The sequence below is a fragment of the Camelus ferus genome, chromosome 12, assembly GCF_009834535.1.
Source record: "Camelus ferus isolate YT-003-E chromosome 12, BCGSAC_Cfer_1.0, whole genome shotgun sequence".
Taxonomy (NCBI): domain Eukaryota; kingdom Metazoa; phylum Chordata; class Mammalia; order Artiodactyla; family Camelidae; genus Camelus; species Camelus ferus.
The window spans coordinates 35,704,621-35,730,913 of record NC_045707.1 but is presented as its reverse complement, the minus strand read 5'-3'; the positions used below and the strand labels follow the sequence as shown (position 1 = coordinate 35,730,913).

Genomic DNA, 26,293 nt, shown 5'->3' with positions numbered 1-26,293 from the left:
AGTGGGTGAGTAAGCTCAGGTGGCTCATTAACAGCTGCCCTTCCTCATGCTCCTTTAGAAATGGGCATTTCCCAACCAACATTTTAAGGTAGGAGTTGATCTGAGATGCAAGCTAGTTATGCAATTTGAAGCTGAAAAGTCGGATCTGGATTTTCTAACCCTGAATGTTCAGTGGCGGTGGCCCATGCAATGCTCTGGCAGAGAGTTCAGAGCCTGAACATTCAGCATTGCTCCCTTAGACGTCCTGGGCCTCAGCTGCGGTCATGGGTACAAGACGGCACTGCTCAAACTATGATCTTCAGCTTAGGAAGGACTTATGACCAGTCACTTGTACACACACAGCCAGCGAAATAGTTGGTAGACAGCGACTTCCAGAATAAATGCTAGTTTCTTTGTGTGTGCATAGATCTACTTTGCAGATAATGCTGACTTTGAACGGTAAGGAGTTAGTGTCTCAAAACTCTTCTAGACACAAAAGAAAAGCACGGGACATTCCCAAACCTTCTTATCGTTGATGAGTCTAATGCCGCTATTGGAGAAGTGACTTACTAAGAGTTGCTTTTTTTTTTTTTCTTTTTTTTTTTAAATGAAGTATAGTCAGTTTACAATGTGGTGTCAATTTCTGATGTACAGCATAATGTTTCAGTCATACGTGTACATACATATAGTCCTTTTCAGTTGCTTTTTCAGTATTGGTTACTATAAGATATTGAATATAACTCCCTGTGCTATACAGTAGAAACTTGTTGTTTACCTGTTTCATATATAGTAGTTAGTATCAGCAAATCTCGAACTCCCAATTTGTTGGGTAGGGAGAGGGGCGGGGAGATGAAGTTCTTGCTTTGTTTTGGGAGTTGAATGCCTCAAGTTCTTTGTCCTCAGAAAGATAAACATCTATTGCCTCTAAGATGGTAACAGAGGAAGTTCCATTAAGGAGCATAATGTGGAACAAACATTAATCTTAGAGTAAAACAAAAAACCAGTTCAAACCCCAGACTGTCAGAGCCTATTCCCTCATCTGTAAAATGAGGATAAGATACTTAACTTATCTATCTCATGGGGTTTCTGTTGGATTAAATGATAAGAGGGAGCGTGTGAAAGCACTTTGGAAATTATGTAAAATATCAATATTTAAGGCAAATATGATTTCCTGAAATCTTTGAGTTCTTCCTCAGGTTCCATGATTATGACATCATTTAAATAGGAGCTACCCTCTCTGTAATCCTAATAATCATATTCTCAGTGCAACATTGGGAAAAACCCCAAATCAGTAGAAATTCCTACTAAAGCAGCTCACCCTATAAGGCCCCTCATTGAGTGACAGTAATGAGTCTACCGAAAGCATCATTACTGATTGTTTTGTAAGCTTGAGAAATCTGTTGATGATTTCTGAAGGTTGGGTGTTGCAATGATGTGGATGCCGGAGCACTGACTCTTGTACTGGTTTTCTTTTTTTTTTTTTTTTTTAAGTAAATATTTATATTTGTATTGACTTTACAATGAAGTTGACATGTTACTTTGTTGCAGAAATTAATTAGCACCAACTCATGGTTTAAATGCTCTAGAACTATAGTGTTAGCTATGCTCATAATTGTCTTGACTATATTAAAAATAAACAGAGCTAGAAACGTAAAGGAATCTCACACCACTCCTTTGAAAGAGGTTGAAAGAGATTATCACGTAGCTTAAATTTGCTGGCAACAGACATGTGCTGTGATTGTGTTAAAGAATAAATTGAAAGGATCCTTGGAAGCCACAAACTTTCTGAGTCAGTGTACACAGGCTGGATGACACTCAGGCCTTCTCTCATCCTTTCCTTCTCAGCAGCCATGCCCTGTCCCTGCCTCACCCTTTCCTCTCCTGTAATCTCTTCTACCCAAAGCCCAGGCGAGAGGACTGACCACACTGAGGCAGAGAGAACAATTCAACCACTTACATTTCTTTTTGCCCTCATCCAAAGCCCAATCTTGAGGAAGACATCAAAGTCAAGATTAAAACTGCCCAACACCCAAGCTTAACTGATTTCTTATTTTTTTTTTCCTAGTGGAGGCACTGGGGATTGAACCCAGGACCTCGTGCATGCTAAGCATGCGTACTCTACCACTGAGCTATACCCTGACCCCGTGATTCCTTGTTTTCATCCCATGTTAATCACTTGGCCTTTGCTAAATTAATGACTTGGTGACCAGAAAGCTCAATGATCACATGAATCATATGATTTTAAAATATGTCTGTAGTTTTTTTTTCTGATTGTAATAGAGGTTTAAAAATGTCCTTTACTGAACATTCACATTTGCGTCAAGATGATTTTTCTTTCTCATATATATGGCGATGTAATAAGCTAATGTTTGGTTCTGCATAATTGACATAGTAACTTCTTAACCCCTTTTCTAGTGTAGTTCTGTGTTTTCATCAGAAAGAGGCAGCCTATGAATTTCTCACCCTGGAGCTTCCTTTCCCCTCTTCCCTCTGGCTTCACTTTTCAAGTGAACAACTCTGACCTCTCTTGACCCTTTGCAAACTGCAGAAGTCAGTGGATCAGACCATGATTTTTTTTACCTTTTTAAAAACTCCCCCTCGCCCCACAGTTTTTTATTTTGAAAATTTTCAAGTCTAGAGAAAATTGCAAAAATAGTAAAATAAATACTCACAGTCTTCATTTATTTATCCACTAGTTATTCATATTTAGCCACATTTGCTTTATCTCCCTCATGAGCTTTATTTATAGGTTTTGCTAAACTATAGAAATAATAAACAGCATGCTTATTTACAAAAACTTAAGCATGCACCACCTAGAAATGACTTCTTGCTAACCACACACACCATTAAATTAAGAAAATCATAATTACTCAGTGAACAGTATACTTCATTTTTCACATTCTCTAATGGTTCCAAGAATGCCTTTTGTAACTTTTTCTTTCGCTCAGAGTCCAATCAAGGATTGAAAACACATTGCATACAGTGTTCTATCTCTTTAGTCTCGTAACCTGGGACAGTCCCCCACTACCTTTTGTTGACATTGACCGACTCCTCTTGAACCAATTTCATGTCATTGACTGTTTCCTAATGAACTGGTTCCTTATTGACAAGCTGTCGGCTTGCCCTCCTACGGTGATGAGTTACTCTCTCCACGGCAGGGCCAGACTGGAGGTCTTAACATGATTTCCAGCCTCACTCGCCTGGAGAGAGTTAAAGTCTGCATGATGGCTTCAATCACTTTGGCCACAGGCCCCGTGAGAACTCCTGCGCTGTGAAAGCCGTGTTTATGGTTCGGCACAGACAGCCCAGGTGACCAGCTTCCTGTCCTCCCTCGGCTCAGTGGCATCCCTAGGTGTTTTGCTCTGGGAGTTTTGAATGAGAGTCAGTCCTTGGACTTAAATTCACATGATGTCTGGTGGCTTGAATGTCCATGACAATTTCTATGCTGTCAAAATCGATTCTGAAGGACATGTTCTCTCCAGGTAGCCCTTTCCGCTCTATGAATCCACACTTCAATTTTTTTAAAGCTTCAGTCAGTTTTAGTTTATCTCAACTGATCTACAGATCTTCTGAAAGGTACATTTCTGCTGATGGTTGGCATGAATTTCTACCCAGATGTTAGGGACACTGTTTACCTTTGAAATTTTTCTGTCATTGTCCTGCTGCTGGGCCTGTAGAGCCCAGATTGTCATTAGCCAGTTCTGTGCACTCAGGGCCCTCAAACAAACATCTGCGTGCCATGTTCCTGGCACTGTTGATAAGCTCGTGAGCATTAAACGAGCTGGAAACCCCATGAGGTGTGGGTACCATTAATCCTATGACAGATGAGAAAACGGATTCACTCAGAGAGAGTAAGCAATTTACCCAGTACCACATGGCTAGTGAGTGGCAGACCTGGAGTTTAAACTCTGGCAATTTGATTGTAAAATCTGCACACGTCATGACGTAAGGGGCCACTAAAGGGACACTGCATCTTTCAAGAACGCTCAGATGCTAAGGTTTTTTAAAACTTTTTAAATAAATTTTTTTCAAGCCTCTTTTTTTGGGGGGGGGGGGTAATTGGTTTATTCGTTTCTTTGTTTTAATGGAGGTACTGGGGATTGAACCCAGGACCTAGTGCGTACCAATCATGCACTCTACCACTAAGCTACCACTGAGCTATACCCTCCCCACTCTGAGATACTGTTTTGAGGCATGTGTGATGCTGTAGAAATCCCAGTTTAGATGTCCTTACCAAACTGTTGATCCATTAGTGAGACTTAAATCTCATACTAGTAACTCTAGTGAGAAGTCCACCATTGTTAAGCCCACAAATGCATCAAATGTCCTAGTTTTAAGTCAAGTTTAGACCTTGAAGAAACCTCATTTTGGCAACTTCAGGGCTTCTCCCAACTGTCCAGAGTTCGGCATCCTTCCTGGAACCTGGCTTGCTTCACTTTCAAATGAAAGCCTTCTAGGTACAAACTCAGCAAGTAGGATGACTGAAAGAAAAGAGTCTTTATTTTCCAAAGTAGCTTATGAGGTGAGGAAACTAGTGAACTAATTGCCATTATCCCCTGCCACTAAAAGATGAGTTCTTAGGGTAGCAATAAATAGGCAGTGAGAACAAGCAGGCCTCCAACAAACTGGGGGTTGTTGCGGGGAGGTGGAGGGGGTGCAATGGATCCGAACTGACCCCATCATAAAACACAGCTCTGTGACACCTACAGAAACTTATAAGAAATAAAAACGCCAACTGGGGAGAAAGAACCAAAACACCAACACTGAACCAAGATGCCCCTGGCAAACCATAAATGAGAACCCACCAACGGTCAAGAAACAGATAGTGCTCGCGGTCATTATTGATCTTTTAAAGTAGTAGTTTTTTAAAAATCTCAAGTACCTGTTTGTACTTTATGATGATACTCAACTTGGCTGTTACTACTGAACTTGGTTATTGTTGCTTCAAAAAGACGACCTGATTTTGTTTGACCTCTCTCCCAAGGGCCCCAAAACGGAAGTTCTCAGCTTTTTATAGTATGAGACCTCGAGAGATTTTCACTTTGGGGATTTAAAAACAAATTTCTTGTCTCTGTATGAAAAAAAGACTAGAAGGGAACAGAGAAATTACGGTGGTTGGGACATGAGAATTATGGCTACTTTTAAAAACTCAATTTAAAAAAAACTTCTTTTATAGCTTAAAATTTTTTAACATTTGAGGAAGTAGAAGAGATTTCTCAGCTTCTGACCTGGGAAAAGAGTGGGAGGAGTAGAGAAGGTAGGGTTGGAAGAGGAGGAAGGCAGAGAATTTCCTGCCATTTTCTTGTTTTGGTTGATGGTTGGTGATTAATGAGACTCTGCTTCTCTGGGAGTTGTGACTAGTCTTGGAATCAAAAAAGAAGAAGAAAAGAAAATGTCTTAGAATTCAGTGCATCTTCATATTTTTCCTTTTCTTTTTTCAATTGAAAAAGCTAATACTAGATGTAAAATAGATAAACAGCAAGGTCCTACTATATAGCCCTAGGAACTATATTCAGTATCTTGTAATAGCCTATAATGAAAAAAAATATGAAAAGGAATATATATATATGTATAACTGAATCACTATGCTGCATACCAGGAATTAACACAACATTGTAAACCAACTATACTTAAATAAAAAAAAGAAAAAGAAAAAGTTAATATCCCCAAGAAATCAGAAGAATCCCTGATATAGAAATTGAAACCCCCAAACCTCCCCACTGACCTGTTCAGGAAGCAAAGAGATAGAACCTAACATCTATATTTCTCAGTTATCATTTCAGAACATTAGTCCCATGGGAGACAAATGTATAAGCAAATGAAATCCCATCTCCCCATGATGATGGAAGAGTCTAACTGGAACTCAGAAATTTTGTTTGGATCTCAGCACTCTCTTGTATGGAAATACCCCCAAGAAGGTCTAAATATCCTGGAACTGATCTAGAAACTTGGATCTTTTTCAGAGCCCACCTTGGATAGCTTTAGCTGCAGATCTTCCTTCAGTCCTGGACTAGGGTGACCTTGGCTCCAACTAGACTTCCTTCCTTGGTCATTTACCCAACCATCCATTCATTCAGCAATCACTTATCTGTCATCTACGAGGTACGTGCCAGGCACTACACTAGATGCTGCAAACACAGGCATATACAGTCCCTTGTCTGCAGGAAAACCTGTGATTTTAGTAAGTGTTAGGAGAGGGCTTGCAGAAATGCTATAGGACAGGTTCAAAAAGGAGAGCAACTCAGGCTCTCAGTAAAATATAGGATCAAGGGAGAAGGGCAAGAAAGGTGATGGATAGGGGCAGGTCAGCTTGTGGTTGAGCCTTGAAAGGCAAGAGGAAGTGAGCCACTTTGATGAGGTAGATAAGACTGTCCATGGGAGAGAAAGAGCACGCACGGATAGGTACTGAAGCAGGTGTTGGCTCCTTTTGGAATTACAGCTAATTGAGAATGCCTAGAGCCCAGTGTGTGATGGAGGCTGGAGGCTGGAGGCGGCCAGGGGGACAGTCCATGAGAGGTCAGGGTGCCATTCTGAGGGGCTTAGGTTCTACCTTGATGTCATGGGAGAGAAAGGGACCCGTCCATCACAGGATAAGCAGTGGAGCCATGCAGTCTGATTGACATTTGATGAACCCCCCTGCCAAATAACGGAAAGTTTACCAAACATTGTTTTTCTTTTGGCCTTGGCTTTTTCAAATGGTGAAAGTGGTGTCAGAAATAAAAAGCTGGTGTTTTGGGGGGCAATCTAATCAGTTGGTGTTATACATTTGTTTCAGCTGACCTAACGTGAGGCTCAGGATAGGCATTCAGGGTCTATTTGTTGAATGAATAAATGAGAAAGTGAAGGGTTGAGCCATTGTACAGGATGGTAGCTAACACAGTGAAGATGTACCTGATTTTAAGCTCCTATAAGTATTTGCAAACAAGTCTGGTCACCTTGGGAAGCTGCATGTAAGCCACCAGGGCTGCAGCTGCAGGACACAATGCTGGTGGCTGCTCTCAGCTTGGTCTCAGAGCTCAGGTTTGGCCAAAACCTTTGCTGTCTGGTTGCTGGTTCCTGTTGTCAAGCAGGCTTGTGTTCCAGCAGGTCCTGGCCTACCATTTTGTCCAGGGCTATATTTCATAGCATCCTGAGAGGGCCTCTGGTCACCTTGCTTGAGACTGTCCCTCTTTACTTAGCACATGGCAAGTATGTAGGTCCTTTTTGCTCTACTCATGCCCACCTTTGCACTACTAGAGTTCAAGGCATTATCTCAGCTCTGGAGTCACCTCTACCCACCTACAGCTACTATTCGATGATGCATGCAGATATAATGAGATGACCCAAGAAAGAATGCCAAGAAATCAGCTTTGCCAGTGATGTCTTGCTACCACATTCTTTTTTAATACAGTGTTTTCAGTGCATTTTAATATTGATGTGTTGGCTGTCTACCCTCAATCAGTAGACACTGTGAGTGTGTGTAACAGCTTCTGGTGCTATAGAAACAAAACTGTACAACATGTTTCACAGTTGATCATTTGGATTGAGAAGATAGTTAAACAATGCTCCTATGTGAATGAGGCTTATGTATAATTTGTGCCAGATGAGTAGTTGTTTTTTATTGAAACATAGTTGATTTAGTGTTGTGTTAGTGTATAGCATAGTGATTCAGTTATACATACATGTAGATATATTCTTTCTCAGATTCTTTTCCATTGTGGTTTATTATAAGATATTGAGTTAAGTTCCCTGTGCTGTACGGTAGGAGCTTATTGTATCTGTTTTATACATAGTTTGGATCGGCTAATCCCAAAGTCCACGTTTATCACTCCCCATACTTTCCCCTTTGGTAACCATAAGTTTTCTATGTCTGTGAGTCTGTTTATGTTTTGTAAACAAATTCATTTGTGTCTTTTTTACTTTTAACTTTTTATTGATGTGTAGTTGATTTACAATGTTATTTTCAGGTGTACAGCAAAATGATTCACTTATACATATATACACATATTTTTTTTCTTTTCAGATTCTTTCTACTATATGTTGTTCTAAGAAATTGAATATAGTTCCCTGTGCTATTCAGTAGGTCCTTGTTGTTTATCTGTTTTATGTATAGTTATGTGTATCTGTTAATCTCCAATCCCTAATTACCCCTCCCCTTCCGTTCCCCTTTGGTAACCATCGTTTATTTTCTATGTCTGTGAATCTGTGTTTGGTTTGTAAATAGAATTTGTATCATTTCTTTTTAGATTCCACATGTAAGTGATAGCATATGATAATTTGTCTTTGTCTGACTTACTTCACTTAGTATGATAATCTCTAGATCCACCCATGTTGCTGCAAATGGCATTATTGCATTCTTTTTTATGGCTGAGTGGTATTCCATTTTATGTATATATAACAACTTCTTTATCCAGTCATTTGTTGATGGACATTTAGGTTGCCCAGATGAGTAGTTCTAAAGCAGAGGTTCTAAACTTCCCTCACCTCTGAGTCACCTCCACACAATCTTAGTGTTCTGGGAACTTCTGTCTCAACAAACACCAGTGTCAGTAATATGAACAATGAGCATTCACTGAGGGGGGAGATAATTTGGGTTTGGGTTGGTTACAGAGGGCACATGAGACAGCACAGACTAGACTAGACTGCAGAAATGAAAGACCTCCAAATCTCAGTGGTTTATAACAGCAAAAGAGAAGCTTCTGTTTACTCACATTATCTGTCCATTGTTGCTAGTGGCTCTGTTCCCTGGCATCTTTCCTCCAGGACCCATGCTGACAGAGCAGCTCTATCAAAACATTGCCTGAGCTGTGATGGGGAAAATGAGATGGCAAACCATGTGTTGGCTCCTAAAGTTTCTTCCTAGAGATGACATCTGTCATTTCTACCCACATTTTATTGGCCAGAACAAGTCATGTGACCACACCTGACTTCAACAGGGTACTGAATGATGGACCACCTGTGATACAGAGGCTTTTGCTAAGAAGGTGACCTAAACCCTGGTGGATGGCCCTGTTTATAAGGCAGATCCAGTTGGGGAGAAGGCCGTGACGGCTCGGGCGATGCTGACAACACTGCTGAGGAAACAGGACTCTTCCACGTTAAACCCTTGGAAAACGGGCTGAGAGGCAGGCTGTTGGTTGGTTGGCTGGTTGTTTCATTGAGATGTAATTGACCAGGATGTTTCTGAATGGCAATGCTTGTGGTGTCATTTTATAGAAATATTCTAAAAAAGGAGAAATCAGGAGCGTCAGAGTAGCTTGGAGAAACTTTTTATAGTTAAATGCATAGGATTTGAAAAGGCAGAAACACTGGTTAGGTGGTAATCAAAAGCTGAGGTTGACAGTTATGTCTCTGGTTAACATAAAATGGGTAATGAAATAATTACAACCTGTAAATGGAGCCGCTTTACAAGCAGTGGCCTTCCAAACATAGGTTGAGTTTGGTTTGTTCATTTTAGTGGGAGTAGTTAATGATCAAAGGGGTCCCGGATGATGGTGTGATTGGGGACCGCTGACCTATACAAGTGATCTGGTCCCACAAGGTCCACACAATCTGCCAAAGGACCTCTACACAGTTTCCTACTGGGAGACACGGCAAAGAGCTGAAATGTTATTATTAAACCCATGGGCACCTGATTCATTGTCATCTGACAGGAAATTGTGATATTAAACAAATACGTTCCCACTGGTGAGGGCAGTGAGGGGTTCTTTCATTTTGGTTTGGTTTTGGTTTGTTTTTATCCAAATACACTTAATCTCCCTAATGTTCCATCCAACCTCAATACACCTGCACTTCTCTTGAGAAACAAACAAACAAAAAAGGCAGAAAATCCACGATGTATTTTAGGCTGAGGACAACACAAGTCAAGATGAGGCTGAGTCAATGGTGCAGAGAGGAGCCCGGCGCCAGTCAGAGCACTTGTGTTAGCAGGTAGTGGGTGATGCAGGTGGAGGTCAGGTGGTGGTGGGACCCTGAACATGGAGGGAGGAATCTGGGTCAGATGTGCCAGTGGTTACCAAGAAAAAGTAATCCTAGAGATGCACCAATTACTTTTGGAAATACTACAGTAGATATTTATCCAACACCTACTATGCACCAGGCACTGTTAGGTGCTGAGAATATAACAGTGAACAAAACAGGCAAATGGAACAAAATGGTACACACATGGGCAGTGCTCTTTTGTGTTACGTTCTAGTTGAGATAGATGTCACACAAGTAAATGATTAAACCTGAAATCTCAAAGAGTGAAAAATGTGTAAAGAAAAGTCACACAGAATTAGAACTTGAGCAGGGGATAGATGATGGCAGTGGTGCAGCCATCGGGTGGGGCGGGGAAGACAACAAGTCACTGGTGAAGACTGATGACAGTGACGTGGTCCTGGGAAACAGCCAGCCCTTCCCCCGACAGTGGCAGGATTGGCACCCTCAGCTGATTGAAGCTTCCTTGTCCAGGCCTGTCCCATCAGTATAAGAAGCCAGGAAGGCTGGCTCTAAGGTAGGTGGCCATTGGGATCTACTGCTGGTGGACCAGTTGGAAAAGTGCAGGCAGACATATTTCCCAGATCCAGAGCACACAGGCTTGACACCCACGCAGAAGCTCTGGTGACCACTGAGTCCCACAGCCTTCTCTGGGGCCAGGCTAACCCTCAACCAGCAGGTGGCCCTACTTTGGACCCCACACCAAGATCTCTGTGCAGTGGGAAATTCCCTTGCAGCAGATTTTGGCGTTGAGCACCTTTCTCTCAGTCCTGGGATGTCTCCTGAGTCCCTGTTATCCCTGGATCAAACTGAGCTACAAAACTCAGGACCCTGGGTTGAAGATGGAATTGCCTGAGGCAAAAGAAACAGCCCAGGCCCAAGGCTGCTTCCAGCAGAACAGGGCACTTGCTCTTTCCACAGTAGCAACAGGACCCCTAGGATGTCTGATTCCTTCCTCTACCCCTGAACCCCTTGTTGACAGGCTCCTCTGTTCATGAACAAGGTCAGGAATTTCGTCACGTGGCTGATGTGGGGGCGGGAATCGCGTCTGTCCAAGCATGGGTTCTCAGCTTAGCAAGAACAGAAACAGACAGACTAGGTGTGCATGTTGGCTGGCCAGACCCCCAGTTTAGTGGAGGAGCCACAGTGAACGCTGGACCGTTAGCCGTGAAGGGAGGGTGTGTGTGTGAATTTTATGTCCCAGAGACAGGGTATGTGCAGAACAGATGGGTTTTGTCCAGTCTCTCCTAATGTTGCTCCTCCACCCACTCTACTTTTTTTAGCCTAGTCTTTGTTGACTAGTAGACAAACTTATTGCAGGGGAAACACCTGGCAGATAGATCTCTGAAGTACAGCCAGTTCCAGATTTCCCAACTTTGGGACAAAGTCACCAAGGCTTGGCTGTAGTCTTTGAATAGAGAGCAGCCTGGGGACAAACCGGTCCACCAGTTTGCAAACCAATTTTAGATTTGCTTCCAGAGGGAGGAAATAACAGCTGTAACTCCTCAAACCATCCTCATGGTGTCCCTTCAGCCTCTTCCTTCCATTTCCAATTCCTCCAAGGGGGGAAAGCAAAAATCCCAACACCAGAAATGGCACATGGCAAGCTTGGGGCCCAGGCTCATGTTTCCTTGGTATTCTCCATCCCTTAGGTGCCTGGAGCAGTGCAGCATAGTGGTTAAGGATGAAGCCGACTCTGGATAGACCACCTTTGTTACTGTGGTACTTAAACTTTAGTGTGCAGGAGAACCCCTGGAGAGCTTAAGACATAGACCGCTGGTCCTCACCCCCCGAGTCTCTGATTCAGTGAGAGCGTGCATTTCTAACAAGTTCCTAGGTGACACTGATGGGGCCACACTTTGAGAACCACTGCCTTGTGAGCTCACCTGAGCTTGCGTCCCCCTGTGTGAAAGGATAACACTTGTACCCACCGCTGACGGTTGTCAGGGTGGTGAGTGTACGTAACTGTGAGTGCTACTACTATGCAGGCGTGGCCAGTCTGGAAACTTTTGGCCCTGTTTTGTTTGTTGTTACTTGTGTCAGTTTTGTTTTCGTCACGGGCCACTTATCAGGGACCTGTTCCTCCACTTCCGAGCCCGGGAATATGCGACTTGGGAGGCTGAGTGTTTAACCTGACTGAAGTAATGTGCTGTTTTCAACTCTCCTGCGGACATGACTTGACGTAGGGCTTTGTGTGCTGTGTGGGTAACGAGGGAGACTGAAGGTTGGGTGTCAGACCTTTGGATTATTCTTCGGGAAGGCAGGAGGAGCTCGCCAGCCTTAATGGCTGCCTTGCCGGTAGCGCTGTTCTTCCCATATCTGTGAGGACATGAACTCAGTGCATCCAGCAAGCTCTCCCAAGCTTTGACTTAGGTCAAAAGGGAATTGTAAGGACACACAGAGAAATACACAAGTCTGGGAAACAGCTGATGCATCACTCTGGAGACCAGAGCCTCGTGGGTGGGACATGCATGTGACATGCCTCATCGTCACTGCAGCTCTGCTCCTGGGACCAGGCCACCCACGCAGTGTCTGCTTCTCTCTGGGCTTGTCCTGCTGGAACTCTGGGAGTAGAGAGAGGCTGATGGGTTGTTACTTCAGCACCCAATACAGAATGTCCCTATGGGGTAGCCCTCAGTTCAGGTGTCCTGCCTGGGCTCAGTCGTCACAGTGGGTAGCAGCCTGCAGCATGCTCCAGGTGCAAAGCATGGCAACGCGATGCTGAGAGAACCTCCCCCCAGGTGGGGTGGGTTCTGGCCTTTCCAGTACTTTCAGGGAGATTGAGGCAGCCTAGAGTCATCAGAAAAACACAGATGTTGGACTCAGACACACCTGGGTTTGAACTTTGGTTCTGCCACTTAAATCAGTTTCCTTAACAATAAATTATGATATCACTCGCCACACAGAGGTGTTGTAAAGATCAAGGATTATAAAGTGCATAGTGGAGTCCCAGCCACATAGTATCTGAAGGTAATAAATGATATGAGTTGGTATTTTATTTAAAAAAAAAAACTGGAAGGATAGAAAAGTGAAAAAATTAGTTTTGTTACCTTATCACTTGGCCCCTTATCACGGACAGTGTGTCAGTTTCACTTCTTGGAGGGGCTCATCCATTATTCCATTTAAAGCTTTAAATATTGTGGAGCTATTTCCTTCCATGATATTTTTTTTTTAATGACCAGTCTGTTTTACATGGCTGCAGTTATATAGTTTTGCATTCTGATTTCTTTCACATGATAAAATATTTTTACTTTATAAATTCTGAACACAGTTTTAGTGGACATGCTGTAATTTACATAAAATTACTTATAGTGGACACCTAACAAGAAAGCACTGGATGATAAATGGTAGTGCATCCAAGTAATAAAATATTAAGCAGTCTTTTAAAAAGACGCAGTCAAAGTGTGTTTGTTAATGTGGAAACCTGTTCTTGATTATATGTAACATGAGATGATTTTACCTGAAGATGGACTTCCTCCCAAATCTATCTGGACATTCACTGCCCCAGTCTCAGCAGCTTGCAAACTCTCAGGGGACTCAGAGATCACCAAGGGAGCCTGTTAAGTGCAGATTTCAGGCTTCCCCCTAGAGGCTGATTTAGGAGCTGGGGCTCAGGGGTTGGCATGGTTCCAAGGATCCAGGTGGTTCTGATGTGGGAACAACACTCTTCCTGTTTCTACCTGTTGAAGCTGTACATTTTCCAAGCTTCACCTTCTACTTCTGAAAGCCGAGGGTGTTCTCTAGCACTTACTGTCCGCTTCCGTGTCTTGTGGATCTTTGTGAAGCCTCCTGGATTGTAAGACTTCTCCTGGTCCTGCAGGCAAACCCATCTGGGCTTTGTGTGAAGCCCCAGGTGAGCTCCTAACTATAGATACTGAAAATTTTGAAATCCAGGTTTGATTTACTTTGTTAAAGTGAAGACAAAGTGGCTGAGCATTTCAAAACTCTTTAGCACATTTGGTATTAGCAGAAACTTCAGGGAATAAAGATAGCCTATCCAACCTTGGGAGGAAAAAAAAAATCTTGTTTAAATTACCCTCACCTTGGCAATCAGGCTTTGAAAAGTCAACAGTTTGTCCTTTGTGCATTCACTCTGGTGTAAGCCAGAGACAGCCAGTGTTCGTTGGAGAGGCTGGTTGAAAGCCCTCAAGAGGCTTGTCCTTCCAAAAGTGTTGCATGGATGTCTCCAGGTGTATGGGTTGGTTTCATTCTTAGACTTTGTGCCATGGAGGTTATTCAAGGTAAGTGTCTCGTCTTGCAGTTCATTTAGGGGCCATTCGTGTGAAAATCGAGGCTGAGTTACCACCAAAGTACTTTTCCACTTAGGTTTTATTGGTTATTTCCCTCCTTCCTTAAACCAAATAGTACTGGATCCCCATATCAAGTCAGGTTTTTGCTGTCTTACCCTATTTTTTATATCACTGGTCAGCTGTGGCAAATGCAGTTATAAATATAACAATTGGTAAACAATATATGGAGATGATTCTGAATTTTTCCCCTTGCCTGTGAGAGAACTAGACCATATTCTGTACAAGTCTGTGGATATTCTACCTTGAAAAGTATTAATTGCTACAGATAAGAATTCCCCACAAGGAAACCTAAAGAGCTGGGTTTAATAGAAAAAAGCTCAGAAGGAGCTCTTCCTAGCTTCGCATGGAAGTGTTAACTTGGTGGAATTAAAGCCTCAGATGACCTGAGAATTGGTGCTGTTGGGGATTGGAAGGTTAGGTGGCTCTGGCAGGAAATGGATGTGGATGGACTGTGTTTGTCCACATGGCTAACTCGGAGCTGTTATTCAGAACCCTGTTCGGAAGTCAGGTCTAAAGCCGTCTGTAAAGCCCTGTGAGCCCCCTCTTTGGAAAAAATTAACCGTCTTTTCCTTTATTCTACACCCACGTGGTACCCTATACACGCTTCTGTGATCACGTCTGTCACAGTCTAGTGCAGTTACGTGTTTGCGTGTTGCTGTTTCCGCTAGATCAGAAACTTACTGGGCAGTGAGAGTGTGACTTATTTGTAGGGTCTAGTCTCCTGGTTAAATGTTCTGCACTGAACAGGTGGCATCTGTCAGATAAACTGCCTTTTGTGGATGTTTTCTGAGAATTTCTGCAGTTAACTAAGTGTAAAGCATGACCCTTTCAAGACAAATTTCCCTGTAATTGTCATAATAAATTAAGAATCAATGGTGAAAAAGACAAATCCAGTATGTACTTCTCCCTGGATTCCTAATGGCAACCAAAGATCCCCCAGCCCACGGGACCCCTAGATTTAGGGAGAACTACACCTGAAATTCTGTAGAAACCTCCTCCACGTTAGCCCATGAGCTGCTGTTAAATTCCTTCCCTGGGTTCTTGAGCTCCACAGAAGGCTTAGCTAACACAGGTAAGTGAGCTTGGTATCTAGGTGGTGGACGTCAAACATACATTTCCCCAGTCTTGAATTCTAAAGTGTTTGTATTTAAAAAGCCAGATGATTTTAGAATCGAAAAGAACCTCTTCACTTTACTGATTAGGAAACCGAGCATCTTGAGAGGCAGTTTTCGTTAGTGGAAGGTGCCCTAGAATTGAAGTCAGATAGGCCAGGATTCAGGTCTTGGCTCTGGACCAAGCCTCTTACCGGCTGTATGTTCACAAGCAGTCTATTTAATGTTTTTTTGAAGATCGGTGTTTTCATTTGGGAAGTCTGGTTAAAAGTCCATCTCACTGTGTCAGCACAAGGGCTCACTGGAGGTAACGTGACCCAGAGATGCAGCTGTACGTCTGCCCAGAGCAGATCTTCAGTGAGCTCTCGTCTCTGCCCTCCCCCACCCAGGTCACACCATCTGGCCGAGTTAGGGCTTAGAAGTTTTCTTTGATGTGTTGTTGGGATGGAATGTGGTTCCCAGGTCACATGACAGGACTCAGGCCCCTCAGGGACACTCATTGCTAAGAGGCTGTGTTACTTGAGCATTTGGATACCACACGATTCAGGTTTTACTTTAAAAACAATCTCCCTTCTGAGTTACGTGTTTCATTGCTGCTGCTTTTTTCACTTTCCTTACACTGAGAGTTAGGGCATCCTCTCAGTCAACCATCAGTTAGAATTTAAGCTGGTCTAATTATGTGAAGTAGCCCAATCGCTTCTATGAAGAACCAGGAACTCAGAGAAAACCACGTACACACTTTGGAAAAGTAAGATCTGTGGAGCCTTAATAAGTCTTCAGTTTTAAGTCTTCAATTTTGAAAAGTCACATTCTAGAAGAAGTTAAATATTTGTGCTAAATTGCAAGGGTCTTGGCTGGCAGTAAACTAAAAGAACGGAGGTGTTGGTCCCGTGAACTGAGGTTGTCCTGAAACATTTCTCAGGTGGGAGAAGCATGTCATTTTTTCACTATCCTCACGCTCCCAGAGTTCATTTGTCATTTTAAAAGACAACTCATTTCTCTATTTTTCTTCCCTGTAAAGGCAGAAACCTGTGGGTTCTTGTTGTGGGACGCTCTCCAAAGGAGCACAGAATTGGGATTCCGGAATTCAAATACGTGGCAAATATGCACGGAGATGAGGTATGTACGTGGCTTGAACATCTGACATGTCACCAGAGACACGTCCCCTCTGGTGTCTTGCAGTCTGTGTAAATGCTAAGGAAGCGGCACATTGTAGCAAAGAATCTAGAAAGGTCTTCCAGTGAGGCTGTCTGAGGGAATGTAAGGACCATCACAGCTATTTGGTTGTTTCCCCTGTGTGGGTAACCTGAGCTTGTTTTGTTGGGGGGCTTGAAGAACAAGGGTGCCCCAGCTCTGAACCTCCAGCCAAATCCCTGAACTCCTGCCTGGGTTAGTTTTTCCCACCTCCTGGTCAGCACCAAGGTGACCCAGCAAAGGAGCAGTATAATACTTGACCCCCAGATAATCAGAGGATTCCAACCAGCTCTCCAAACTTTTTTTTTTTTTAACATTTTTTATTGATTTATAATCATTTTACAATGTTGTGTCAAATTCCAGTGTTCAGCACAATTTTTCAGTCATTCATGGACATATACACACTCATTGTCACATTTTTTTCTCTGTGATTTATCATAACATTTTGTGTATATTTCCCTGTGCTATACAGTGTAATCTTGTTTATCTATTCTACAATTTTGAAATCCCAGTCTATCCCTTCCCACCCTCCATCTCCAAACTCTTAATACCTGCCTTTTTGAATACTTTGGCCACTTCCTCTTAATCTAATACTCAATGTTTTCAATGCTTTAAATTTAGACAATCAAGCTTAGAGTTCTGTCATACCCACCATTCAACACACTCTTAAATTCCATCATAACGTCTTGTCTCTTTTCCATCTTATCGGGGATAAACTCTATTTTTGTTTTGTTTACAATATTTTTTATTTTGCAAAATACCCTTTTACCACTTCTGCCTGCCCAGCCCTTCCTGCCAGGTGTTTGAAGATGCTCCCCTCTGTTTCTCACTTCACTTCCTCAGAGTATTGTAAGAATGTGACAGAGGCAGTTTTTTCTGTTCACTAGGACTCCGTACCTCTGGACAACCAGTGGGGGCGGGGAGGAGGTAGTCCCCTGTCTTCACAGTAAAAAACATTGACAGAAGAAGATGTAACACCTTATAAAACACACTCAACTTTAAGGAGTGCCAGCATGAATGCCTATTCCAATAAGTATAACCCACTGACTTGTGAAAACACTTCTAAGTGTGCAAGTGTGGGTGGCGGGCACTACTCAGACGCTGAGCCTGTCCTGCCTTCACCGTCCCCAAACCCAGGCTCTGCAGGAGCAGGACCCCCCCCCCCCCCACCGTGTGACACACATTCTGCCTTTCCTAGGCACGCTGCTCAACCTGTCCTGCTGAGAAGGGGCGCTTCTTGCCGCTGGAGCACAGGTGCCAACACTTGCCTCCAAGAGAGTGGTTGGTCTTTGAACCTGATTTCTGGGTGGATGGAAGTTCAATCCTCCTGTTACACTTTTTTTTTTTTTAACATAAAAGCCTCTGATCTGAAAGACTTAATATTGCTGGGAGTCTGACCAAAGTTGTTTTTAATAAAACAACTGTTCATTACAGACAGCAGCCTCGGCTTCCTTTCCCTTTAGCTTATCTAGTCAGTTGATCAAGGTCCCATGGAATCCATTTTTACTGAATTCCCGGCACTTCGGAGGTAGCAACCTGCTGCTCAGAAATTAATCCTCTGAGCGGAAACTTCCAAAGATAAAGAAGAGCCCTTCACCTCACTCACCCCTGAGTTTGCTCGCACTTTCCCAAATTTTTGACATCTTGCCCTCCAGGTAGTTACTGTATCCCATCAAATCAGGGCTCTCTGGTTCACTTTGATTCTTTGAGGATGGCTAAGGACTGAGATTATGGAGGGGGAGAAGGTCCCAGTGAGTCTGGGGAGTGAGGACCTGAAGTCCTGTTGCCCTCTGTGTGTCCCAGCTGGTAGCAGCGTCTGGTGGCTCTGGGGGCCACTGAGAAACTTACTGTCCTGACTGTGAGATCTTGTATATTCTGCCCTCCTGGTGCCACCAGCAGCCGGGGAAAGTGATGGCTTGATGGCCTTATAAGGGTCACTTGGATTAGAGGGTCTAAGCGCCTTCCTCATCCTTCTTTCAATAGCGTTTTCAATAACCCAGAATTAAAAAGCAGCAGAGCTAACATTTGGGGCAGTGGTTCTTAACCTTCGGTTAGATTCTGGCACAGACTTTAAATACTGATCTCAGGGCCCATGGATCTTCTAGGAGTTTGTGGACCTTGTGCAGAGAATCCCCCAGGGGTTCTATGTGTACTGAGTAGCGTGGTGGACAGAACTGACCACAGTATTTTTACAATGTTTCTGCTTTTCCCGGGACCCCACCTCAGAGAGAGAGAGGGAGTGTGTGTGTGTGTGTGTGTGTGTGTCCCCCACACGTGGCCCCATGGCTAAATGACAGTGAGCACCAGCACCACCAGGAAGCCCCCACTCTGTTGATCACACACACCACTTCCCTCCCCAGATTCTCACCTTCCTTCATTATGCCTTCTTTTAGAATCAGATCTTTGTTAAATTAAAAATAACCTGTTACCATTACAAAATCAACGTATGTACATCTTAGAAGAAATACAGATAAATAAAAAAGAGAACATCGCACACTGACCTATAAATTAGGACTCTTAATTCCTCATCACTGCTCCTTCCCGACGTTTGCCTGTGCGTGTGTTCGTGAGCACTTTCACCAAATGAGCTGTGCCGATTTGCCATTTGTCGGGCTTGTTCAGGTAATACTCTTACATGTCAGTAAATGTTTACCTATCTTTATCTTACATCCCACGTTCTGCTTTCCCCAGTCGTCCTCAAAACGTCCCCCACGTTATCCAGTCAGGATCCCTCCAAGATCGCGCGTCGTACGTAGTTGACATGTCCCTGTATCACTTTCAATCTGGCCATTAAAGAACCTTTTCATGGCGCTAGGCTTAACGAAGAGACCTTGATCCACTGTGTGTCCTGCAGAATGTCCCACAATCTGGATTTTTTTGTTTCCTTCCTTACAATATCATCAAATTTGTGCCTCTAGTCCCTCTGTTTACTTCAAACTGGAAGTTAGATCTAAAGGTTGGTGGGATTCAGGCCACAGTGCGTGTCTGGAACAGTGAAGTTGAGTGGACGTGGCCGCTGCTGAGGGTTCAGGCTCATTAGCATGGCTGCACTCAGGAATGCACAGAGCACACCATGCGTAGCCAGATCAACTTCAAACAGCCCATTTGCAGGTGAGAATTGTTACAAAGGAAGTGAATTCAAACCTCTTGTTTTGTATGACACTCTTCTTGTCGTCACTTTGCAGGGCGTGGGCTCACGTCCTCAGGAAGCCGCGTTGATCGGGCATCCCGGTTCCCTTGTTGCTTGACAAGAAGGGAGTAACAGTAGCCAACATTCAGTGAGCGTGGACTGCGCTGAGTGCTTTGTGGGCATCACTTGTTTTGCTCACTTCTGCAGAAGGCGTGTTTGTTAGTGCATTTACCAAGAAGGGAACCCAGGTTTTTGTTTGGTCCTCGGGGCCTGAGCTCTGAGCTTTACCCAGCTTTGGTTCTGCCACCTTGATGCCCTCCACTGCCTTTGGAAAGTTCTGTTTTTCAGTGTTTTCCTTCTTATATATAGGCCTATGATCTATCTCAAATTAATTTTGGTTTGGATGGATACCCATCTGCTCCAGCCCCTTGTGATGAGGCTCATTCATCATGTGAAGGAGTAGCGACTCTTAGAGTAAGACGAGGGTGAATGTCTCCACCTCCCAGACCTGTCCCTTTCTCGTGCCTGCTGCCCGCCTCCCCTCCTTGATTGCTGGGGAATCACACTGGGCAGCTGACAGAAGGCGACCTGCCACCTTTGATAAGCCTTTGTCACCTGCTGTTCATGCTTTTTCAGAACGAGGGAGACATATTTCTGAGGTTCTAATCTTTCTCATTTTAGTAAGTCTGACAGGTGTTGTTCTTGTTTGTACACACATCAGCATGTCAGATCGTGGAAGCCCCGGCTGTAGGTTTACTTTCCACAGGCTTCTCATTGGTGGTGCTGGCACACCTGAGTCTAATCACTGCTTTTCTTCGGCAGGGATGGGCGGGGCTCTCTCCCCAGCCCTTACGCCACAAACATCCACGTTGTTTGGGAGTAGGGTTTGTGTCCGCCTTGCCCTCCACCCCCACCTCATTCTGCTACTGGCTGGCTTTGTAGTAAACTATAACCTGTCATCTAAAATCAGCTCTGCCGAACTCTGGGACCACATCCTGAAACTGGAAACAGCTAATACCCTCAGCCTAAACGTGGGTACAGGAGAGAAACCTGGAAAATCACTCCTTGCTCCTTCCTCAAGCCCTCCTGTTCTTTGGTGTCCATCTACTGTCCCGTGTTTTAAAAATTTTTGCAGGTAAAATAATTCTTATACTCAGGCAATCTCTAGATTGTTAAAACACCTATAATCCCTCTCTGATGGGAATACTGAAGTGAGGCATGACTGTGAGCTTGGAAATTTGGGTGCCTAGAGTTTTAAGCTAATCCAGTAACGGGCAAAGTGCAGGTCTGGAGGTCGGGTGCACAAAGTTCCCCTGACCGCAGGGCCCGTGGTCTCTAAGAGGTATGGGAGTAGGTACTCAGTATGAGTCTGTTAAGCTTAACTGAATTACCAATTCTGATTCTTTTTTTTTTCCTAGAGATTTTTTTTAAGCTTCTGTTTCTTAAATAACAATGAATTATTTTTACTCTGAGGGTTTATTTGGGTATAGAGTTTTGAAATACCCATATCACACTTAGAATTTCATACTTGGTGGCATTAATTTATAGTTTATTGGATTCCAGATATATAATTGAAAAGCACTGCAAGAATTTGGATAATAGTGATCATATTTTTCAACCTAAAAATAAAAGATAAAAGGTTTTAATACACCTTCTAGGTATAAGAGGCAGTTTTTGGGATGTAGGTTGTATGCCTAAATGTCTGTACTTAGATGCTATTTTAATAATTTAACATGACCAAGAGGATATAATATCCAAAATTAGGGCCTGTCCTGGAAAATCTTGGGATGTATAGTCAACATGCAATAGAGGTTCCAAACTCACTAAGACAAAACCAAAAATTAAAGCTTGCCACTTCCTGAGCCCTTTTTTCCACCACTCTCCCAGATGCCGACAAAATGTTCTCGGTTATACAACATGGCTTTGGATAATTAATTCTTTCCTTTGGGATCTAGACAGAACTAATCTTTATTCCAGAAGTATCTAATTCCTTTTACTCATGGATTAAATTCCTCATACAACTATCCTTTTTCTATCCCCCCCCCCCCCTTTTTTTTTTTTTTGGTGAGCCTGGGCCAGGGTATCTAGATCCTGAGTCCTTGGCATGATCAGAATTGCTGGTCCCCACCCCTGTAAAAATGTGTTCAATAATGAAAATCCTTCCAATGAAGTAACGATCGTTTGTAGGTCTCCCCTCGCTAAGAACCTTAAGTCCTCATGTGTTCAGAAAGTGCCTCTGAATAGTCAGAACTTTGTAACGGATTTGGCAACAGTAATCACCAATCATTTATTGAGTACATGCTGTACCAGGAGCCGGGCAAGGTACCGGGGCTACAGGGAAAGCAGATACAAAGAATCTCTGCCATCAAAACTTAGACAGTGGAGTTTGGAGAGGGGAAGGGGTGGTCGTTCGGGGTCTGTCAGGCCGCCATAATGTATGTGAGCAGCATTAGGGTCGCAGAGGTGAGGAAAGTTAAAGGGCCACATAGGCAGGTCACGGAACCCAGACTGTGGGAGGCCACGGAAAAGTGGGCTAGGTAATGTAATATCTAGGCTAATATTTGAAGACAAAGGTTTTAGCCAGGCAATCAGACAAATGAATCAAATCTGTAACACACTTACGTGGAACCCCAGAACTGCCAGGCTTATTCCGCCCCCACCCCCTGCCCAAGAAGTTGCACCCCAGCATAGCATTTAAAAAACAGACTCCGCCATTAGGAGAGCTGAGGGTTTTGTGCTACCCTCTACCTCACTCTCACACCGTACACTACCAAGTCATGGACTGTTAACTCAAAAGTTTTTTCCAGTTGTTTACAAACGTTCTTAGAAGAGCTAGAACACCCATTTTTATCTGGCAAATTCCAACTTGACTGAATTGAAGTAAAGCTGGTAATTTATTTTCTGCTTTCTGGGTTACTGCCATTTTACCAGATGCATGATAGTGAGACTCCAGAAGCTGGTGCTCACCCAGCCGTCCAGTCTCTTCTCTAGGGCTTCTTGCATTAAGTCTACAGTCTCACAAAAGGAAGTGAGTGTCACATGACAGGCTGGTTAAGCCAATGGAAACTGTTTTGACCACATTTTCTTAAAGTTTTAGTCTCTCTAAGGTTTCATATTCCAAGACTTAATTTTAAATCAAGGGAGGTCCATACATAAAACATGAGTATTTGAGACATTTATATTAAGGTTGGGAAGAATTAATCTGAATAATATGTGCATAAATACACCATTACTCAGACAGGAAAATATGATCCAAGAAAAAAGGACTTAAACAGAGAAATTTCACAGGGAGTTAATCTCACCATTTTTTAAATTATCTGACTCTAAATTGATTCTTTATCATACTTTCAAGAGTTTTATTTCACCCTCTGCAGTTAAGAACTTGTGGTTTGTCAGTGTACAGGGGTTCCATTTTCTCCACATCCTTGCCAACATTTGTTATTTGTGTTCTTTTGATGATGGCCATTCTGGTAGGTGTGAGATGGTGTCTCATTGTGGTTTTGATTTGCATTTCCCCTGACATTAGTGATGTTGAGCAGCTCTTCATGTTCCTGTTGGCCATCTGCATTTTCTCTTTTGGAAAGATGTCTGTTCAGTTCTTCTGCCCATATTTTAAATGGGTTGTTTGTTTGCTTTTTAATTGAAGTACAGTTGATTTAAAATGTTGTATTAGTTTCTGGTGTACAGCATGGTTGGACTTGGGGAGGGCACTGTTCTGAGTGAAATAAGTCGGACAGAGAAAGACAATACTGTGGGATTATTGCTTGCATGTGGAATCTTAAAAAATACGACAGACTAGTAAATGTAGCAGAAAGGAGATGGACTTGCAGATGTGGAGAGGGAGGTGGGGGGGTGCAGGGTGGAGGTGGAGGATTGTGGGGAACAAACTGTCAGGTGTAAAGTGGGCTGCAGGGGTGTGCAGCACAGGGGCTATAGCCAGTGTTTTGTAATAGCTGTAAGTAGAGTGCAGCCTTTGAAGCTGTGAATCACTGTACCGTGTACCTGTAGCATATGGTATTGTATGTCAACTATACTTCAATTTTAAAAACATATTGTAAAAATAAATACATAAATAAAGTTAAAAAATTTTTTGTATTCAATTTCAGGAAGTTCAGAGTCTCCCAAAAGCCCTCCTATAAACTCTCTGGATTCTTTATGCCTTCAAAATACAGGGTTTGTCACAGGGAGAACAATCAGGAGCCAGGAAGGCATGGCAGGAGCACAGCATGGAAGTCTTAGGGATGGGAGTGCCTTTTGGTAAGAGCAGGCTTTCCCAAAACTGTCTGACAGAACATGGAAAATCTTAAAAAAAAAAAAAAAGAATGTATTAAGTGTAGTTGCTGTATCATATGTGCTGGTGTACAGAGTGGTGATTCACAATTTTTAAGGTTTATACTCCATTTATAGTTGTTATAAAGTGTTGGCTGTAACCCCTGTGTTGTGCAGTAAATCCCTGTAGCTTGTTTTGTGCCGACAGTTTGTACCACTTACAACCCTACCCTTCTACTGCCCCTTCCCTCTCCCCACTGGTGACCCCTGGTTTGTTCTCTGTATCTGTGGGTCTGCATCTTTTTTGTGATGTTCACTAGTTGGTTAGACTTTTTAGATTCCACGTGTGGGTGATGTCATGCAGTATTTGTCTTTGTCTGACTTAATTCACTTAGCATGGTTCCCTCAAGTCCATCCATCTTGCTGCAGCATTCTTAAATATAAATGAAAAACTGAACATATTTGTATAGTTTTTTATATCATGTGGCAATGTGCCTTAAAGAAACAGTGTATCATACCTGATATACTGCACACCAGATACCACGACATATAGATGCGTGGTATTAAAATGTACCTTATTGGCAACATTTACTGAAAAAAAAAACACAAAAACCTTGTGATTTGTTTTGGAATATGGAGACAAACAAAATACCTTGATCACACCTTTGTTTCCTTGGAAGAATCATGATTTTATTGTTTTTATAAAAACAACATAGGTTGTCTTTTAAAAAGTGACACTAGAAAGATAAAAGGAAATAAAAATCATTCAGAAACTATCACTCAGAAACCACTATTAGTAGTATTTGCTAGACACCATTCTGGACATCTGTGTATTTCTGTAGTAAGAGAATGAAGGGAATCAAAGGGACATAAAATAAAATGTGTCATATTATATGTTATCTATAAAAGTATGAGATTTACTTTTACTTGAATTTAATGGAATAAAACTGAAGTGAAACGGAAGTAATGAGCTTGGTAAGTATTTTCTCAAAAAAAATTAGTTATCAGAAGAGTCTTCTAAAGTCAAGAAAAAATTAGGAAAAAACTTTGAAATTATAATGATTTTAAATATTCTTAAACTTTGTATGTCTCATGCCCTGTTGCTATGAAAAGTGAAATTAGCACTTTGAAGTCTTCTCTCCTTTTCTATCCTCCTTTGCCCACCCTGTTAAGTATAAACCTTAACTTTTTACCTTCTTGTACCCACACCACCCCAGTTGCTTAATCTGGTTAATTCTATAGCTTTATCACAGCACCTTACTCTTCTTTGTTTTCATTTGCTAGTGGGTGGATGAATTTTATTGCCAGCTCATGTCTTGAGTTCCGGCATGCTGAGCATGTTGGCTTCAGGCAGTTAAGGGGAAATTCACATTTAGAACCACGTGGGGACTGTGATGTGGTTCCCTCGGTATTTGACTTAGGATTCGGATGGGCCTCAGGTTTTTTCTGGTACATCCCTCTAACAGAACCATTCTTCAGTCTCCAGCCAGCATTTAGAGATCTCGCTTCCTCCTCCCTTCCCTTGACCTTTTTCTCTTCCCCAACCCCTTGCCAGAAGAGTTCCTTCAATCACGCTGTCCACATTTAAAGCCACCTTTCACAACTTAAGAGTCACAGCCTCCCACTTACACTCGTTTCAAGGGGAGCCGGTAAGTAGCTTCCAAATGTGTTTGAGCTTCCAAAACACTGAGTTGGAAACCCAGCGTGTGACTTACTTATTTTGGTTATTAGTTTGTAAGGACCTTTTTCAAGTGACAATTTTGAGTGTAAAAACAAAAATCAGTGGTGGAAGGTAGACGTGAGTAGGAAAAACTGAAGTCAGAACTGAACTCAGTTCCACTCTGAATTTTATGGCGACCTGTAAATACGTGTAATTTATGTAAATACGTAATTCATCTATTTAAAATTTTCTCAGTCGGATTTTCAGTTATTCTGTGTTCATTAGGATAACAAATTCATACAATGTGATCTTGCTTGCTGAGGAGAGGCATAAAGCATGGAACTGCTCATCTTCTGTCACAACAATGAACTCCTACAGTGGACTCATAACTGAACGTGCTCTTCCTGCCCACTGCCTGCATTTAATGCGTCAGCAGCCCCATCCAGATTTAATCACCCGCTGTCCCAATTTCCCACTTACTAACCCCTCAGTGGCATCTGATTATATGTAGGAGGTAAATATTCCTTATTTAGAGTCTTTGAACTCAGGATTATGGTGGAAAATTAACAGAGCCTAATCAAATATTTCCAGAAGGCTAAAATGTGAATTCCTTTAAAAAAATAAATAAATAAGAAAAATAATAGATCTCTCCCTTGGGGATTATAAAGCAAGATCTTTCACA

The 26,293-nt window shown here is 42.6% G+C and overlaps 1 protein-coding gene and 1 long non-coding RNA gene across 3 annotated transcripts in view; both read left to right on the top strand.

Moving 5' to 3' along the window:
• The window catches only part of CPM (carboxypeptidase M), a 75,273-nt gene that overhangs the window by 34,118 nt on the left and 14,862 nt on the right, over positions 1–26,293 (top strand). For both annotated transcript variants that reach the window (XM_014563455.2, XM_032493370.1), the window contains exon 3: positions 16,380–16,477. In XM_014563455.2, the coding sequence (XP_014418941.1) occupies positions 16,380–16,477 (98 nt within the window). The remainder of the gene's footprint in view (positions 1–16,379; positions 16,478–26,293) is intronic.
• LOC116667675 lies at positions 1,702–12,829 on the top strand. The gene is made up of 3 exons (XR_004324642.1): positions 1,702–1,713; positions 3,297–3,302; positions 9,500–12,829. It is a non-coding gene; the product is annotated as an uncharacterized LOC116667675 (long non-coding RNA).